This window comes from Metopolophium dirhodum, chromosome 5 (genome assembly GCF_019925205.1).
Source record: "Metopolophium dirhodum isolate CAU chromosome 5, ASM1992520v1, whole genome shotgun sequence".
Taxonomy (NCBI): Eukaryota; Metazoa; Arthropoda; class Insecta; order Hemiptera; family Aphididae; genus Metopolophium; species Metopolophium dirhodum.
In genome coordinates, this window is record NC_083564.1 from 35,593,112 (window position 1) to 35,613,602 (window position 20,491).

At 28.7% G+C, this 20,491-nt stretch overlaps 3 protein-coding genes across 4 annotated transcripts; 2 read left to right on the plus strand and 1 right to left on the minus strand.

Moving 5' to 3' along the window:
• The first annotated feature begins 1,550 nt into the window (after positions 1-1,550).
• LOC132944117 (autophagy-related protein 2 homolog B) lies at positions 1,551-13,713 on the plus strand. The gene is made up of 30 exons (XM_061013294.1): positions 1,551-2,025; positions 2,104-2,429; positions 3,272-3,440; positions 3,512-3,664; positions 3,994-4,096; positions 4,150-4,297; positions 4,886-5,237; positions 5,319-5,421; positions 5,480-5,523; positions 5,582-5,961; positions 6,026-6,162; positions 7,351-7,459; positions 7,523-7,617; positions 7,687-7,968; positions 8,135-8,482; positions 8,542-8,675; positions 8,745-8,899; positions 9,000-9,150; positions 9,232-9,413; positions 9,488-9,675; positions 9,739-10,462; positions 10,531-10,775; positions 10,853-10,931; positions 10,997-11,137; positions 11,194-11,361; positions 11,424-11,592; positions 11,656-12,022; positions 12,093-12,369; positions 12,445-12,600; positions 13,011-13,713. The coding sequence occupies exons 2-30, from the start codon at positions 2,262-2,264 to the stop codon at positions 13,233-13,235; spliced, it is 5,952 nt and encodes a 1,983-aa protein (XP_060869277.1). The 5' UTR covers positions 1,551-2,025; positions 2,104-2,261; the 3' UTR covers positions 13,236-13,713.
• Positions 13,714-14,106: 393 nt separating this feature from the next.
• Positions 14,107-17,694, minus strand: LOC132944118 (molybdopterin synthase catalytic subunit 1). Of its 2 annotated transcripts, none has more exons than XM_061013296.1 (3): positions 14,862-14,995; positions 14,518-14,775; positions 14,107-14,400 (listed from the first exon to the last, which is right to left on the minus strand). In XM_061013296.1, the coding sequence occupies exons 2-3, from the start codon at positions 14,760-14,762 to the stop codon at positions 14,202-14,204; spliced, it is 444 nt and encodes a 147-aa protein (XP_060869279.1). In that variant the 5' UTR covers positions 14,763-14,775; positions 14,862-14,995; the 3' UTR covers positions 14,107-14,201. The 2 variants fall into 2 exon arrangements, with proteins under 2 accessions (XP_060869279.1, XP_060869278.1); XM_061013295.1 differs by lacking the exon at positions 14,107-14,400 and adding an exon at positions 17,455-17,694 and having other exon boundaries at positions 14,637-14,775; positions 14,862-15,117.
• A 332-nt stretch (positions 17,695-18,026) lies between these two features.
• LOC132944119 (protein yippee-like 5) lies at positions 18,027-20,133 on the plus strand. Its single transcript, XM_061013298.1, has 3 exons — positions 18,027-18,329; positions 18,448-18,631; positions 19,493-20,133. The coding sequence occupies exons 2-3, from the start codon at positions 18,471-18,473 to the stop codon at positions 19,680-19,682; spliced, it is 351 nt and encodes a 116-aa protein (XP_060869281.1). The 5' UTR covers positions 18,027-18,329; positions 18,448-18,470; the 3' UTR covers positions 19,683-20,133.
• The last annotated feature ends 358 nt before the right edge of the window (positions 20,134-20,491 follow it).

Here is a 20,491-nt window from a genome sequence, read left to right on the forward strand (position 1 = left end):
TATAATTATATATTTATATGTAAATGTATTCATATTGTACCTACCTAAATGTATTATATTATATGGTTTAATTATATACATTTTTTTTTTATTGAACAAAAATTGTATTTACAATTTGTATTTACAAGTAGTACAATAAGTAAATGGGATGTGGGTTGATTGGGGGGAGGGGGAAGTCACCCAATGGTTGCACCCCGTACACTTATATTTTTTAAAAATTAAATTTGACTAATGACACTTTTATAACTTTTTAAAATGTTTATATTTTATTAATATAATAATGAATCAGCCATATTACGTTTTATAAAAATTATTAAATTTAAATTTAAAAAAAAAGTGATTTAAATTCAATCAGTTAAAATACCGGGGTACCAAACGTCCGTGGACTGGTTTTTTGACGGGTATGAAACGTCTAAGATATCATAATTGTAAATGCACCCTATGGTCCATGGGCCTAGTTAGGGGGGGCATAGCCATGGCCCATATTGCCCCCCCCCATATATAATATTATAATCTTTATAATTCTATATAGTGATTAGTGGTACAACTATGCGTACCTATACTTATTTATTTTACTTAATATTAGGGCTGGGATTTTAATGTCCTAAAAATTCTGAATAATGCACTTAAAAAAAATGCACAATACATTTGTTTTTTATTTTTTATAATTTCGATATAAATTTTAATATAAACTTTGAAGAATTATGAAAAAGTTTTACAGGCAGGTCTGATCGTTTTGGTCTTCTATAATCTGGATTCTGGAAAAACAATTATTTCTTAATACTTATAGTTTGTTAAATATTTAAATGTATATGTAAATCATGTAAAAGCATGTGTCTTAAAATAAAATTTCAAATTCAAATTTTTTATCTAAAAATCCTAAAATATTCTGAAATGAAAATCTTTATCTTAAAATCGTTACACAATGCAAAACATGCAAAATAAAATCCTCGTATTCTGATTCATAGTAAATATATGATACGCGTATATTATATAAAAGGAGTATCGCGTAGTTAGATTTGGAAAACAATGCAAAGTGCATCAACGAAATCTCAACCTTACTTATTAATTATTATACGATATTATACGATATTATACATTTATACCTTCCTATACAGTTATACGACGAGCACGTCGTCGACGAAGAGGAAAATGATTAATGAATAGTTTAATTCCGCGACCGGGCGCGACATCGTTATATTATTGACGACTGACGTTTCGTCTGTAGGTAGAGGTACTCGGTGTACGTAAATAAAATAATAATATAATTTACACAGAAGACAGAAGAACGCAGTACCTATACAATTGTAATATATGTAGGAAGGTGCGCGCGCACCGCGGATGTTTTGATCGGATTGGCCTCAGGCAGTCGAGCGGCGGCGGCGGTCAAATCATATGTTTTTTATTATTGTTTTTGTTCGGCGCGTGTGTGATAATAACCGTGGCCGCGGCGGCGTTCGGCTGGCTGTAGGTCGGCGGAGTGGTGGGGAGGCAGTGGTGGTCGGTGGTACACGCACACACACTGGCACACGCACTGTGTGTGTTTACTGTTTTCCTTTGTTCCGCGCGCACGGCCGTCGACGACGTGCGTACAGTGGTCTATACCCGAAACGCAATAATAATCGCTCGTGTTCTTGTGTCCTGTGACGACTGTTTTTACTTTTTTTTATTATTAATGTAATATTTATTTTTTTTCCGTACGCATACGCATATTATAGTATATTGTCTTTATTATTGTGTGCAACAGTATAATATCCAACATAGTATACCTATTATTATATTATTATAGTTGTTAAGAAAACGACAGTGTACAAATTTTAATATAATATAATATATTCTATAATACGTATATTTTAATATAATATAAGTATTTTTTATACTGCGATGTTTTTGTACGAAAAAGAAATATAATAGTACCTGTAATACACCAACCATTAGATTTCGTCACTGTGATTTTCTGTCCGAAACGTCGTCGCAGAACATTGCCAAAGTCGAACGAACGGCCGCAACGGAGACGCACTCACGGTTTCTATTTGATTTTTATTTATTTATGTAATACTTACGAGTTATAATATATAACTATATACACGTATTTACCCGCAGGGTTCAGATCAAGAGCTGTGCGTGGGCGTCGAGGATTATAGCAATAATATAATATAAATAAATACATATATAATTATATATATATAGTACAATAGCAATAGAGGTTCTGTGCCAAAAAAACCTGAACTCCACAAACTGCCTTACATGTGCTGCACACAATGTCGTGGTTCAATTTTTGCACAGAGAACCTGCAAAAAAGGTGCTGTCGGTACCTCCTGCAGAGGTATGTCGGACGGTTCCTCGAGCACAAGATCGAGTCCGACCAACTGTTCATAAATGTGCTGGACGGAGCTGTATCTATCGAAGAAATCGTACTTGATGTCCAGGTAAGTTTTTGTTGTCTTTCCTTGCATTCAACATCAGCTGTGCTGATATTGCAAACAATAGATTACTAAATGCGTGTTACATTTGTCTGATTACATCATTAGCAATGATTCCATTGGTAATAGATTATATATCCATTGTCTATAAATTGTAGGTATTATCTTAATTTTTAATTTGTAAAATTTAATTTTTAATAGGTAGGTGCCTAACCTATTAAAATAATAGGTACCTAATAACTTTTGTTGTCATTATGTAGCACTATTAGTTTTTACTTTATTAATTAACAGTAGGTATACCCACTCTGCTACTTATTACCTAATATACTTATATTTAAATTATGGTTCAATTGTTAATACTTAAAAATTATTTCACATTTTCTATTATACAGGGTGTCCCGTGAAGATATACCAATTAGCTGTAGAGGGGTACTCACCGCCTGGACAAAAACCGATTTTTTGCCGTTTTGCCATTAAACTAAAAAAAATGTTAAAAATCATGAGATTAATGAAAATTAAATGTTGAAATCAAAATTTTCACAAAAATAAACTCTATATAATAGCTTTCTTCAATTGTTTAAAAAATAAAATAATCATTTTTTTAAACTTTACCAAAAAATTAAATAAAATTAAAAAATAAAATATTTGTAGTCCTTGTCTCTGTAAGTCTAATAAAAAAAACAGATTTATTATATATTTATTATCTTAGAAGTTATCGCAATGGGTAAATACTCACTGGACACCCTGTATATTAAATTTTCAAAATAAATAATTCGACAGACATGGATTTAGGACCAACTACTCATGATTTTAATTTATAATTAAATGTGAATACCTCATATGTTAAGGCACTGAACGATGTGGGAGATGAGCATCAGCTACCATTTGAGTTTGTCAAAGGTAGTGTGCAAAAAATATCTCTTTCAGTACCATGGAGGAACATGCTTAAAGAATCCAGTGTTATACACGTTGAAGGGCTCAGCCTCACTGTTAGACCAAATGTAAAAGAAACTGAAGGTAAACAAAACCCGGCAATAACTTGATTTTTCGAGAAATCAAAAATTGTATCCTTAATTATTTTTTTCCAGGAATACCTAGTTCTATGTTGGAATCTGTTTGGTCGTCCATGTCAAATAGTGTATATTCTTCGCCAGATAGTGATTATGAAGAAAGTTTTGATAATGCACCAGAATCTGAACAAGTTTCAGGACTAGAAGTGTTCACTCAGGCTATAGAATCAAGTAAATTTGTATTAAATTATTTTATATAATATAAGTAGTAGGCCAGGCCAAGTGGGACCCAAACCCTAAGCCACGCACCTTATGTTAAGCCTTAGGCTCCACACCTAGCAAAACTAATCATTTTCTTGGTCCTGAAAATTATGGGGATTGCCTTGTCAGGAATGCAGAATACAACAAGTACTAAACATTTTATGAATCAATGAAGAGCTAATAGCTCTTTAAACATAATTAAGTAGCAAATCAATTAAAATGTATTGTTTTATTTAATTTATCAAATTTGTATATAACTCAGCAAATGTATAGTAATTATATATATTTTGACATTTTAGTATTGAACAGAATAAAAGTGAAATTTTCAAATACTGTGATAAAGTTAGAATATATGCCAGATTTTATGAAATTAGGATTAGGATTACAACTGCATATTATAAGGTAAGTGATGAATTAAATTTTCAGATTATTCAATTTAATCTCTGTTCTTACAGTTTAGATTATATTGATGAAGTGGCAGATGAATCAAAAGAAGGGATATTATATGATAGCTTAGCTTTTCTGACTAAAAAATTAATAATTGAAGGAGTGTTCTTACAGACATACGAGTTAATATGTCCAAAATTTAATAATGAAAAATCTGTAAGTTAAAATAATAATTATTTATTTATTTACAAATCAAGAATCATGTATAGGTATTTTAAGTACAATGTAAAGTACAAAGATTTGCAACTCCCCTGTAGGCATAGGTTGTGTTGCGGAGTTATAATTTGAATTCAGTTATTGACAATTAAAAATGTATAATACTAATTGTTATCGTTCATAAATTAATTTGAGAAAGGTCAACATTATTTAAATACAATTTCAGAGCATTCACAAGTAGTCTGCATAGTCTAAAAGTTATTTAAAACAAATTATATGGTAAGCTGTTAAATATAAAAAAAATTTTAAGTGTTAAATATATTATATATATAAGATTCTGAGAAACGGGCTGATAACTATATAAGTTGTGCAGTGGTTTTTTTATTTATATTCTTTTTTGTGTCTGAAGAAGTTCTTCTAAAGTCGTATTGATTGAAATTATTGTATTTATTGGTTTTTTTAGTAATACAGAAAATAGTAGAATTTTGAAGAAATGTCAGCTAGAGCCCAACTTTATCTGAGTTCTGTCTACTCAAAATCTTTTCTAAATTGTATTTACTAATATTTTTATTTTTATTTTTCATTAAGAATTCAAGAATAAACATGACAGAGCCAATAACTATTGCTGAACTTACCGGTACTCAAATTATCCGAATGGTACTTAAACATAATCCTAGTCTTCCCGGTCCAAAATTGAGCTTGGAAATAAACTTTGGACCTCTTAATGTTATTTGTTCTCCAAGACAACTGTATTTAGTCATAGAAATCTTGCGTGGCATATCTAAGCCTTTAATAGAACAAAAACTAAGTGTTCCTGTACAAAAACCAATGAGTGAATCAGACTTTAATCGTATAGAATTAGATTTATTTAATCATGTTGAATCTAGACCTGATGCTGATGTTGGTTTGAGAGGAATGCAAGGATGGTCAAATTTGCATGGTAATTTACAATAACACAATTTATAATTTTTGTTGTTTTTTTTTGACATTTTCAAAGATAATTTACTAATTATATATTTAGATGATGAAGAAGAATTTTTCCCATTACAAGGTGCCAAAAGTAAACCTTTTGCACCCAGTATGAATTCATCGATGACTTCTAGTATGAGTAGTGTAGCTAGCAGGTAAATAAATATATTCAAATGCTTTTTGTTCAAATATTAATACTTGATGTTTTGTTAGTAAATCTGAATTGTCTTCACGCCACACTAAGCATAGAAATAAAGGTAATTTTTTTATAAATATTAATTTTTTTTTTTGTAATTTTAATAATTTTAATTTTAGGCAAAAATGAATGGTTAGGCGAAACAAACCATTTTAATATACAATTAGCTTCACTATGTGTGGTTTTACTACATGACGATATTCTTGCTGTTTGCCCGGAGACTGATGTTATTACACAATGTTCCCTAAATGAGATGCGTAAAATATCTCATCAATATCTTATGGCTGTTCAAAATGTGGACATTATTAAAGATTGTGATAAGATTACTAAATCTTTAGAAAGAAACCATTTAAAGCTTGTGGCTACAAATGTGATTTTGGAAGGTGATGAAAAAACGAACGAGACTGTAAAAGATGTTAATATAATTGCTTCAGGATCTGATGTATTATTAATGGAAGTTCTTGTTGACACTACGGAAGAACCCACTCAATATATTCCGGTAAAATGTTTTCCTTGTTGTTAAATCATAATTAGTTTTGACAAAAGAACTTTGATATTGGCAGATTTTAAAATTTGTTCAAGATGACAAGTGTTCTCCAAAAATATCAAATATATCTAGTCATCAGCCAGACATTCAAATTCAATTCAAACATAATACTAAGTCTACAAGATATTGTAATCCAGTCTCTTCAGAAATTAAGTAATTTTTTTTTTTTTGTTTTAAATCATTTTTAAAAAAATTAATTTTTTGAATAGATATATTTTTTGTTTAAATTAGTCATATTGTAGGAAATACTTAAATGTTACCTATTGTTATTTAGTAGTTTAGTAACAACATTTTTTTGAAGTTAGTTATTGAATTTTTTCTTTTTTCTTGAAAGTTTAATTTAAATTTATATATGTTGGTTCTTGTTTATAAAACACAGTTTCTTTAATCTAGTCAGTTGAGTACTGAAATATAGGTTAACATTGATAAATGTCCACTATATTATTTTATTTAAAGTGTTTAAAAAAAAAGTTTGTTCATTTATCATTAATAATATCAGTTTTAATATATATTTTGTAGTAAATAAAATAAAGAAAGAATAAAATTAGGGAGAAGGGGTTCAAACGTTAATACACCAATTACTATTTGGCATTTATAGAATCAGATTTTATATTGTATACTTTTTAACTTTCAAATAAGCTAGATGTTATAGGTTTTTTATACCTACAGTTCATAAAGTTGAATAGATAAAAAAAAAACTGTTGAGATTTTTAGTAGCACCGAGGCAGTTAGGTATAACTGTGAAGTAGTGGGATTTAAAATGAAGAGTTTGCTACACCCTCTTTTGTTTTCTCTGTCTTACAAATGCGTAACATGGTAAATTTACGTTCAGCAGATCACATTTAGCTTTGTTAGTTTAAACATCAGAGTGAATCAACTTATTATGATACTTAATGGTAAGAATATTACCGTCAGTGTTTGTATGTTGGTTTTATTATAGGGTTTCAGTTTTTAGCAAGTTTCGTATTTAAAATTGGAATATTTAAAAATGTTCATAACTTGCTTAAAACTAAATTATTATAAAAAACCAATAAACAAACACAGATTATGTTCTTAGCATTAAGTTTCATAATATGTTGATTCCCTCTAGTTTTCAAACTATCGAAGCTAAATGTGAACTACTGAGTGTAAATTTACTATGTTACAAACCTGTGAAACGAAGACAACAATTGCGGGTGTAGCGTTCTTTTAATGCCAAGAGCCAAGATATGGTTCGGACGGTTCGATTACTCAAAAACTTCTTATTATTTATAATTTTTATTTTTTAGCATTTTATATTCTATTGTACTAGTTATTTATATTATATTTTTTATATTAATATCTTTATCATATTTTTTCCAGGATAACTATGCAAAAAGTATTTTCTGAAGTTGATATTTCAATTATTAACCGCTTATCATCATATATTTACAGTCCAGATTTTAATGTTTCTAAAAAAAGTACACTCAATGTATGATAATTGTATTATATATAAATAAACAGTATGTTTTAATATTTTTAAATTTAATTTTAGGTTAGTCAGCCTCAGTTTAATGATGTAATTGAATCTATCAATGATACAAATATAAGTTGCACTTTAAATTTTAGTTATCTAACTATTAAGTTTCGGTAAGAACTTATTGTAATTCATTTAGTGACAATAATACATTTTTATACTACTAACTATTTATACATTAGATTTCCTGTTCCTGATTTACGACCACTTAGCGATATAAATCGATTACCCTGGTGGAAACGTATATTAAGAGATGATATTTTATGGTTGTACTTATCTGATGCTGAGGGTTCATTTACAAAAACATCACAACAAACTGTTACCACAGGTTATGAATTGCAATGTCGGTCTATTGAAGCTTTATTTCAAGAAGGAAACACCAATAATATAATTCCCATTGCCAAATGTAAAGGAATTGATGAAGAATTAAAATCTATTAGAATGGATGCTAAACGTAGACCAAAGTAAATATTTGTTCTTTTCATGTTCATAATTTTTTTTATTATAATTGTTCGGATATTCCCCCTCACAAATAATGAGATAGTTGAAATGTTAATAATTAATTATTTTCCTATAATTGTAAAATTATAAAATTTGTCTCACCATATATAAATTTTTTTTTTTTTTTAGATTAATTTTAAAATTGTGTCCAGTTATTAAATTTGAAGATGAAAGAAATAATGGAAATTCAAACGTTGAACATAACATGACGAGTAGTGTCTATGTTGAGTCATGTAAAAAGCCGTCACCGTTTGCTTCCAAAAAAATTATGAGACAAAGAAATCATCATTCTGACGGTCAAGAACATGAACGGAAATTAGGTGATGGGGAAATACAAGTAGTTCCAGGTTCTAGAGAAGAAATTATGGAATTCGTTGAACATACCAATGCTAATGCTAAAGTGTATTTAGATATAAACTTACCATGTCTATTTGTCACATTACCTTCCAAACATCTATATGAAACTATTTACAACAGGTTAATAATAATTTTCATGCAACATTAATTTTGTACTTAAAATATATTTTTCTTTTTAGATTTACAAATGATTTATTTTTTTGGTCACCATCATTTCCGACTCCTGCATCATCAGGAGGTGATACTAATCGATTATCAAATATATTGGATAAGACTCGTTATTTTGCACCTTGTAAATCCGGAATTCAATTTGGTAAATTAAAACAAGTTTAAGGTTAAAGTCTTTCATTAATATATATATATATATATATTTACAAATTAGATTCAGAAAGTGAATCAGAAGATGAAACACCCACTAATTATTATTCATGTGGACAATCTAGTATGAATATTGCTGATCCTATTGTTAAAAGAACTGAATTTTGTCTTAATTTGAATGTGTCACAAGGCTTGTTTACTATTATCACACAATCTAGGGTAATTATTAATTATAAAATTATTTTTTATAAAAATAATGATGAAATTCCTAAAAAATGTTGTAATAATAAATTTTTGATTACCATAAATATTTTTATAGGACCGTTCGGGGCGAGTTATACCACAACATTATGGTGAATTACAAATTGCATTTGACGATCTTTATTTATACACGGCAGCTGGATATGAAAATACACCTAGACATAATTTTATTTGTATTCAAGCTAATAAATTCTGCTTGAGTCATGAAAGTAAGCTTCAAACAATTTTGATGATCAATAATTATTGATTCAATGTTTATGTATATATCAATATGAAATATGTTTACTTAGATTTTTCCACAAACGGTACTGATATTTTGACTCCAAAAGAAGTTGTGTGTCGAAAAAATAAATCATTACAACGTGTGTTATATAAAATACCTGATGGTATGGATTTTAAAGAACGATCCGATATTAATAAGTCTGATATGTTGACAGTTGTGGTAGAAATATCTGTTTGCAATCATATAAAAGTAATATTATTTAATACATTTTAATTATTAAATGGTTTCATATCCTATTTATGTAAATTATTTATATAATGTAGACAATAAGAGTAGCAAATGAGATCTATGGAACCACTTTGAGGCATATATTTAGTGTTGTTTCACAGAGTTGGTATTATCAACTATCTGATTTTTTTGATGTTGTGGATGATCCTGTTGCTGGATATGAATCACCTCACGTAATCACGGAACTACATCAGCATATTAGCGATTGTATCATTGATTATAGGTTAGTAATTGTTTAGTTCTATTTAAATTGAATCCATTATTTAACCATTGAAAACCCTTACAGGCCACTTCATTTGCCATACCAATGTGTGCTTTCTATTGGCAATTTTAGTTTATCAAGTAATATTGTTGCCAGATCTAAAGCATCAACTCTTCAAATTGTATCTGAGGATGTAACTTTCTATATTTCTGCTCGTTTGTCTAAATCAGAAAATTTAGATTTAGTGTCTCATTATGTTTGTGTAATGGACTTGGGGGTTTTTGAACTTTCTTTGAAGCTTAGCAAAACCCCTAAACAATCAAATAATTTGGTGCAACCTAAAGTCGACTTAAGAATGGGTGTTAATGTTATACACATTAGAGTTTGTGCAGATTCTGCATTTGCTTTTTGCCGTATACTTAGTTATTTGGCTTCTGATGGTGATAAAAGTTCTGTAGAAGAACAAGCAACTGAGTTTGAAGGAGTTGATCAAGAAGATCCCATTTTGTTAGACCAAGCGGATTCTGACAATAATTCATTGTCAAGTCTTATAATGGAAGCTATGCATGAAGAAACTACAGGTTTAAAAAAATCTAAGAACAACCCAGTAGATCCAGTTAAAAAACAAATCTCAAATCACCCAACTTCTAGTCAAAGTGATAAGGGGATTGAAGTATTTTATTTTCCGGATGAAACCAATAAAATAGTTTCCCCTTTGGATAATGAACCATTACAATATGAAGTAGAAGATGATTTTATTGATAAAGAATATTGCTTTGTTGAACATGAAGTTGGTTCAGGATTAATGGTATGATATTAGAATTATAATAAAATATATAAAATTTTGAATTATTAATTTTCATTAATTGTAATTAGCCTCGAAGTAACATACCAGAAGTGCGTATGTTAATAGACACACAATTACGTTTGGTTGACAACTATTTTAAAGCTCCTGTTGGAAAAATTGATATGCTTCAAGCTCCTAAAGAATATCCAACTCCAGTAATTAAATATACATTACGAGAAATGACTCTAATTTTGCATATTTATGGTGGAACTGATTTTAGTACTAAACCTATCCATAATGAACTGACAAAACATGTCACTATAGTATCAGAAACGTAAGTAAATTTGATTGAATATTAGAATATTAAACAACAATTATTTGAATTAATAAAATGGTGGGTATTTTGTTAAGGAATTCTTGTCCAACTTCTCCAAATACACTGAGGCCTTCTCTTTCTCGATATTATTCTCAAACCAATATAAACTCTCAGGTATTTGATAACCATTTTTTTAAATTATGATTCATATTATAATTGTTAATATTTTTTTTTATTAGAAAAATCCTACTTCAAAAAAAGGATCTAATATATCTCAAGCCAGGACAAGATTTTGCTGTAGTGTTTTACCTACTAGTTGGCAGGCAAAGGGTGGTACCGGACGACAACACCATGTATTAATGCAACTACAATTGAACAAGGTATGTTTTTAATGTTGTATTAATTAGAAAACAAAACTATACAATTTTGTTATTAGGTACGATTCCAGCATGAAGTTTACCCACCCCATACAAAACAAGCAATGAGGCAAGTGATTCTGATTCAAGACTTAGAAATTCGCGATAAACTTGCATCATCTAACATCAATAAATTTTTATATCTTTACTCAAGTGAAGCAATGCCCAAACAACAGAATGCTAATATGGTAAGCGAGGTCAATAGGTAGTTAGTTTTTTTTTCTCTAAAAAGTGATAAATATGTTGATAGTTTGTTGCCAAAGCTGTCCACATGCGTCCTGATTCCAATCTAAAAGTTGAAGAATGTTGTGTAAAAGTGTCTATGTTGCCATTAAGACTTAACATTGATCAAGATTCATTGATATTCCTGATCTCATTTGTAAATCAATTTAATGCACTGGGTCAAAAAACCAAAGATGGTATTATAACTTCTCTATTTCAATAAATTGTTATTGTTTTGTTTTAAACTGTGTCTTTTATAGAAATACCAGCTGAAAAGAAAATACCCACAAAATCTGAAGAACCAATTATGACATTAGGAAATACAGCTGACGGCCAGCAAGATATTGCACCTAATCCATTGATTCAGTTAAACGATGAATTTGATCAGCATTTTGGACTAAAAGATATACCTGTTATTCCCAAACCAGACACCGGCACTAGTTCAAGTGACAGTAAAGCTCCTGTTTACATAAGACAATTTGTGTTTTCTCCAGATGTTACTATACGTTTGGATTATGAAGGACGACATATTGATTTGAGACAGGGTTCATTGGCCGGTTTACTAATGGGATTAGCACAGCTCAATTGTTCAGAGATCACTTTGAAACGTATTGTTCACAAGCATGGGTAAGAAAGCATGATAATCTTGTTATACGTTTTGTGACCATAGATTTATATTAATGATTGATTTGTATAGTTTACTTGGATTCGACAAACTATTGACATATGTCACCCAGGAATGGTTACAAGATATAAAAAAACATCAGCTGCCGTCATTACTTGGTGGTGTGGGTCCAATGTATTCGTTTGTCAGACTAATACAAGGCTTCAGAGATCTAGTGCAACTCCCTATTGAACAATACCAAAAAGATGGTAGAATAGTTAGAGGTTTGCAAAGGGGTGCCAATTCATTTACTACATCTACTGCAATGGCAGCTCTTGAAATAGCCACCAGAATCGTAAATCTTATTCAGGTATGTTAGAGTTAAAGGTGTATAGGGGTAAATAAATGGTATTTACTATTTATATTTATTATAATTGTTTTGTAGAGGGTAGCTGAAACTACTTTTGACATGGTAAACCCAGGACCTAGTATGCGTCAACTAAGGCTACAAGAAGGGAAGAAGAGAAATCGTCATAATAAACGATCACATCCTGCCGACATTCGAGAAGGAGTAGCAACTGCTGTTATGTTGGTTAAAGAAGTTAGTGTTTATAATTTAAAATTGCTTTATTGCATCACTTATTAGATATTAACAATAATTAAAACTTTTATATGATGGCGTTAAAAAGGTTAGAATTCCATGGAAATTTGCTTACATAATGACAGTAAGAGTTACTAGTAAAAAATAATTATACAAGTATTTGTGTATGTAAAACCGTATTAACGCCATTATATAAACTTAAGAGGATCCCAGCCTAAAATTATGGAAATATTATTTAATAAAAATGTATTTTATTAAATTTAGCCTCATACTGTATTAATTTAATAATTCCAAAAAACTGTTCATTGATATTAAAAATGAATCAATTATTTTACTATAGTTATGTTTATGTCTAAAAACAATATTAGTCTTTGTCTAAATGTAATTTAATATTGTTGTTGTTGTTTTAGGGTCTGGGTGAAACAGCACAAACTATAGTTAGAGTGGCAAGTGAAGAGCACGAAATCAAGGGTACTGCTGGTATGGTTGGTGGTGTTATGCGGCAAATACCTCCTACTGCTCTTACACCCATAATACTCGCCAGTCAAGCGACATGCAATGTACTTCAAGGCGTTCGCTGTCAACTAGCGCCAGATGCCCGTGTTGAAGCAATGCAAAAATGGAGGTGCGACTAAACATTGACTATACATATCAAAGACCAAAATACTTTTATTATATTTTCATATATTTTTTTTAATTTAATGATTCATTTGTGCATTTTGTTTTTAACAATCAAAACTTTTGTCTGACAATTGAATAATAGAATGTGATTGTAGTATATTTTTGCAAAATCTATAGCATGTTCATGTTCTATGTATTTTATTTTTGAAAAAAAAACTATATTGAATGGTTAACAGTTGTAAGTAAACTACTTAAACACCAAATGATAAATATAGCAAAAATGAAAATGCAATCTAGTATATAATGTTTTTTTTTTCCAATTCTAGTGCCATAATATTGTGGTTCCATTATTTTTAGTCTGTTTAAGGCATAATTGTTTTGATTTGTTATATGTTAAATTTTATACTATTATCCAGATGTTTAATTTGTCATTTTGAACATTTTGTACAGAAAATAGGAGAAAAAAAATAAAAATATTAATTTTGATGATTATTTTGTTGTATTTTTTGTTATAATGTAACTCAGTTAGAATACACGAGTACAAATAATATTTTAAATCAAAACCAGTTTAAGAACTTATCAAGTTGAGCATATAAATTAATATGAATATACATACTACAGGGAAGACCTCAAGGAACATTATTATTTCTTACTTCCCAAAAATTGTATATATTAATACCACGGTTGACTATACCGTCTATACCGTGTTGATAGTGGTTTATACATATTATTAGTCTTATTGTTCAAGAACATACTTTCTGACTTGAGCGTATATATAGCAGCTTGTAGGAGCCAAAAGATTTGTAATTAATATAACTGTACTGTAAACTAATATAAATATCATATAAATTATGTAATTTCTGAACTCAATTTACTATCGAGTCATCATTATTATGGTTATTTTAATTATTAAATAATCAAGTATTCAACTAAGAAGAATGCCCCATTACGTAGTAATATATTAAACGTTTAACAATATATCAATTGTTGCTCTTCCAAGCGCATTCTTCATTAGCTTTCCATACACCACTGCCGTCTTCGTACTGTTCTTTTTTAAAAATGGGAACGGTGGTTTTTAGTCTTTCAAGTATAAACGAGACAGCTTCTTGAGCATGTTTGCGATGAGGAGATGATGCGGCAATCACTACACTAGCTTCTCTGACTTTTACTTCACCAATCCTTACATAGAATACTGGTTATTATTGGTTTTTATTAGACAAGCTACGTTTATTATACATAAAATATAAAAATATAACCCTATCAAGTATGAATGTAATTTATTAATCTTTAAATTACCTGTGATGTATTGCAATGTTCACAACTTCTGGCCATTTTTGTCTAGTCAACACAGTGATACTTTTCATTTCATTCAACGCCATTGACTCGTAAGCTTCGTAAAATAATGTTTTTACTTTATTCCCATTAAAGTGTTCTCTAGTCGTTCCAATAAATATTGATATAGCTCCACATTGTGGCGAGTTGACAGAATTCATAGCAGAGCTAATGTCCAGTTCAGAATTCACAATCTTTAAATCAATCATTTTTTTTTTTAACCTGACAACAAATTCAATAATCAGAAATATTGGATTCTGTTCCTAGGGTTATAAAAAAAACATTTTTGAAATACAATTGATTACTACCTCCACTTATGGGCGGAATAACAGCCACAATATCCTTCTCTTTTAAGGTAATTTGCGAACTGTCAGATATATAATTCTCATTGACAGCTAATATAAATGTGTTTCCTATTGCCAATAAATTAAATTGGTCCACCAACATGGACCGTAAATTGTGTCCAAATAAAGTTTGTGGTAATTGAGCAGTCGTACTCTTTACTTTTGACAACTCACGAGCTTGAGCAAAAAATATAATTGTAACATTTACCTCTGTCATCACCTATAAATATAAAATATATTTTAATTACAGATCCTGATTAATTTGTATTGAAACATTTTGTAAATTATAAAAAGATATATTTGGTAGGTACTTATTTGTTATCTTTTCACTACTTGCCAGTATCGGAATGTTTGGGCTCATCGTATTAAGTATTAACTAATACACTAAGTATTGCTATAATTTTTATATTATAATTATAATACTAAAAGTAAAAACGAATACTATTTATAATAAAAATAAATATATTTTTATGCGATTTATAACCTATTTCATATTTTTTTTATTTAGCTACCTACCTATTGATCTATCGCATTATTTACTAGCAAAAATAAATGGACTAAAAATACCCATACCCTGAAATGATTGCCGTCACGGCGTCACATAAATTAAGTCATCTACATTTTCAAAAACTCACAATCAATGTTTGTTGCCTCATTTGGCTTGACATTTTAGATGTTAGCATTCAGGCCTCAGGGTCTACAGAATTGTATTCATAGTTGCCTGATTTGAGTTCAAACCATAGATCACTCCTGAATTTTGATATACAATTACCAATAATGGTTAAAGAGTGGCGTAAAGATAAACAATAAGTAACACATACCTAATATAAATATTCATGTTTTTAAAAATTTTAAATACTAAAACTTTTATATAGTGGAAACATGGAAAGGCAATATTTTGAAATTTTGAATAATACGTGTAAGAATGTTTTTGAATAAAATATAATAAATATTCACATAGTAATTGGTATGCAGTTAAAATAGTTACATTTTTTTTCGAATTAATTCTTTATTAGTTAAATCTTAATTTTAAAAATTGTTCTATTGGTTAATTTTTAAGACACAGATAGGTAGCTGTGTAAAAATACTAAATTATCTCTTAACATACCTGTAGTTATTTATTTAAATATTAAATTAATTGTATTTAAAAATATTTAAAAAATAAACATTTTTGACTATAAACAAAAATTGTTAAAATTGTTTTAAACTGAAAATGTATAACGGTTAAACATCAATTAATAATAGGTATTTCAATTGTGTATGGTTTGAAATTAGGTAGCCACACCTATCAATTAAGTTTTAATTTAAAAATGTACACTTTACAAGATAAGAGTAAGTACTTACTAGTACTACTAATAAAAAAACATGAAAATTGATATATTTATCTGAGTTTTATCTAAATACCTACTCAAAAAATTTATATTTGTCTTATATAGTGAACCACATTAGTGTATTGCATAGGCTAACTTATGCACCTAACCTCTGAGTCAGATATGGCTAAATTCAATCTGATCACCCACCCTTTTGTATGGTCACACAAGAAAAAATTTATTGATATTTTCACTACAAACTTTTAAGTGACCCTTTTGCTGGCGACTGTGGAAAATATGTAAACAACCAGTTTTCATTATTTCACACATACAAAATTCATTAATATTGATTAAAAATTTTAACTAAATATAATCTAATAAAACAATTTATTCAAAAACGTTCAAAATATAATATTAAAAATTGTCAATTAACATTTATATTTATTTATTATTATAAATTATTCATGGGAAATTGACTTTAGGGCTATTAGATATAAATATTTAAAGTTTAGAGGAGCGGAGTAGTGGACATAAATTTCACGGGGTAACCCCGTACCACTCAACTCCACTCATCTAAACTTTAAATTCTTATAAGTTATAACTATTATAACACAAACTACTCGCCCTAAATTCGATTGTATCGAAATACTTAGAAAAAAAATTCTGATTTAGAATATAAAATTAAAACTTGTTGTCATAAAAAAAATTAAAAATTAGAAGTATAAAAAATATTTTTTTATAAACAATTTTTTAATAACAAAGTTGTTTTGTAAATGACTTGAAACTATGTGAAAAATATTTTCAAAAACAATTACACTTTTTGAAATAATGAGAGTTCAATTTTAAATGAATCACCCTGTATATAGTCTCTCGGGTAAACACAAACGTTTAAAAACTAAAAGGGCTACTTTAAGTCATATCTTCATAAGGTACCAACCCACTCATGTATAAAAAAATCTCAGATGGGGCTAAAGCCCAATCAGCCCTACCCGTGCACACGTCTATGGTGTATTGTAAGTAAATAATTAACTACATAAAAAAAAAATTTAATTGATATCTAATTGAATAGCTATAGATATTTAATTTTTTTTAATTACATATTATTAATACAATAATAATGAATTTATGGATATCTATAGACCGTAGACTATAAAAGGTTACCCTTAATTGTCACAAAAAATAGAACAATCAATACTTAACAATAAAAACAAACTAAAATTGAATTGAAAAAATTAATATTCACTGACCTTGATGAATAATTTTAAACACTCGTTTGTTATTTTTATAAAACAAAATGATTTTTTATTTAATGTTTGACCATTTATCATTTGAAACACTAGAGAACGACAGGTTAAACTGTTTGCCATATTAAATAACAAATTTCCTAAGGCTTCCTTAGTGTTACGTAAGAAGTGCCCAATAATAATAGTCATAAACCATGCAAGTATTTAATTTCTAATTTCTATATTATAATAACTTGAGTCTCTTAGTACCATTGACCTATTATACTATTTCCGATTAAAGTTAACCGGAGTTTAATTGGCAGAATTTGCCCGGTTAAATATCTGTTATCAGCTGATTAAGCGTAATCGAAGTTTAACATTGACTATATACCTATTGCATGATTTAAGATATACATGGTTTAAATATACCTTAGATCATATTATACATAATATGATCTAAGAAATATACTTAAAAAAATGTACTATCATGTACTATGACGTGACTCCTAACCAGTAACCGAGAATATGTCGTAGGTTGTTATTGTTTTGGAAAACAGCTGATCCTGATCGCCAATAGTTGATAACGCTGGAAAGTAAACACAAAAAGACGTAAATAATAGTAAAAAGACACAATTTAATATTTATATATTTTATACCTTATTAGTTATTACGTCTCAATTTTTCGCTCTCGTGTTTGCTCTTCTCGTTCGTAATATTCAATATTATATTTATTACCGAGAAATGTTTGTTCACTTACATTACTGTGAAATTATTTCATGTAGCTCGAATAAATTATTTCGATAAAAATAAAGGTTTTTTTAACTTTCAATAACGATTTGGTCGAACGGTCACGAACCCTCTATTCTATCGGATATCTTGTGGATCGCCGACCATTAGGGGTAGGATATTTGGATATTTATCTTAAACACTATAGATCGGCAACTTAATGACAAATTAACTTACTACATAAACGGGCAGCAAAGTATTTTATTCCTAATTGTTTGACGTTTTTTATAGCCCAACAAGTCGAAACAGATCCCATGGGTCGAATATTCCTTGATCACGTAGGTGGTGATCGACTGTACGCGTGTGCTGCGTGCGACACTAACCTGACTAACCGAGATGAGTTGATTAGTACCAGATTCACAGGTGCAACAGGTCGTGCATTCCTATTCAACAAAGTTGTAAACCTCAATTATAGGTACGGACGTATGGTATTACTAATTTATTAAAACAATGTACATAAATGATAGGTAGATATTCCTAAAATGTTTTTATTTTAATAGGTATTTATGGTAATTAGTTTACTAATTACTAATTTTACAACAGTAAATAAACTAGATAAATACAGTTAACTAAATTCATTTGATTTCTAAATAACTGAAAAGATTAGTCTGTAAATTATAATGCTTATCCATTAATGTTTTTATCTGCACTTATGTTAACAATATATTACTTTATAGTTTCTATCAAAATTCTTCACTCCAATGCATTTCTTTTTGAAATTTTTAATTTCTTGTAAGAAAATTGTATAACTCAACATTACTTTTTAATGACAAATCGGTGGTTAAAAGCAATTTATTTGATTTTTTTTCAAGCCAGTCTTGATTGTTAAAAATACAATACACAATATCTTTTCTATGGACTTATATTGTGACGATGGAATGATTGTTGTTTAACACTTGGTACAATTTATTATAATATAGAACATATTGAAACACTTATGCATATAACATTATTAGATTATTATTTAGTATTTACACATAAGGTACCCATATTACATTTGAAATAAATATTAAATTATAAATCATGATCTAGAAAACTTTCTTTTAGTGTTTAAAAGTAGAATTATTGTTTCATTCATTATTATTGTACTCGTGGTTGTGGCTAATGGATGGATACTGCTGAATAAAATAAAAATAAAATGTATTGCTAAATGTTGTATACTGTAATTAGTTCTATATTTATATACATTTTAATATTTTTAATTATTCAACCCTACTTAGGTATTTATTTATTGTTGCCATTATTATAAACTGAAAATTATCTAAACATTTTTCAGTGATGTGCAAGATCGAGTAATGTTAACTGGTCGTCATATAGTGCGAGATGTATCATGCAAAAATTGTGACACCAAATTGGGATGGATATATGAATTTGCCATGGAAGAAAATCAACGTTATAAAGAAGGACGAGTTATATTGGAAAGGGCATTGGTTACCGAAGGAGATGGTCTTGAACATGAAATATAAACGTGCATCAAGATGTTGATTTGTATAGATTTGTTTTTTTCTCACTAAAATTGTATTATATCGATGTGTAATATAAAATATAATGTACCTATAGCTTAAATCTAATCAAAAAATATTAAATACAAATGTTTTGATGTTCCATACAAAATACCAATAATGGTTATGTTATTCAATATTTTATACGCCAAATATTAAATTTTGAACTTAAATTAATTAATACATTGAAAATGTATGTGTATATATTTGTACTAATTATATTGCATGGTTATAATGATTAAAATTCTAAAAAAAAAAATGATATTACCAGTACGTATTGTACTTTTATAGCATTAAGTATATTATCTATTCATTTATTTGTTTTAATCTTATTTTGTTGACACAATTATTTTTCATGTAATTGAATAATAAAAATAATAAAATGGCTTGTAGTGAGACACAGTCATGAAACCAATTCAAAGTTTTGTGATTTTATTTATTAAATAAGCTTCTCCTCATCTTAGACTTAAACACTACTAACCGATGAAGTGCTTGAAACGCACTGAAGAATCAGTTTTACTCTATTTTCAATATAAGAGCGAATTGGCCTATTATCACAAAAACTAAATATATTATGCAGAGCATATAGTATGATTTTTAAATCTAACATTTTTAAGTTATAATCATTTGAAATTTTAAATTATTTGTAAACTTAAAATGCTCATAACTCATTTCAAAATAAAAATATAAAAATGTAATAGACATATCCCTCATGGATATATTCAATGAACTTAACAATATTAATTTAAAATTATATGCTGGTCCAGGTAACC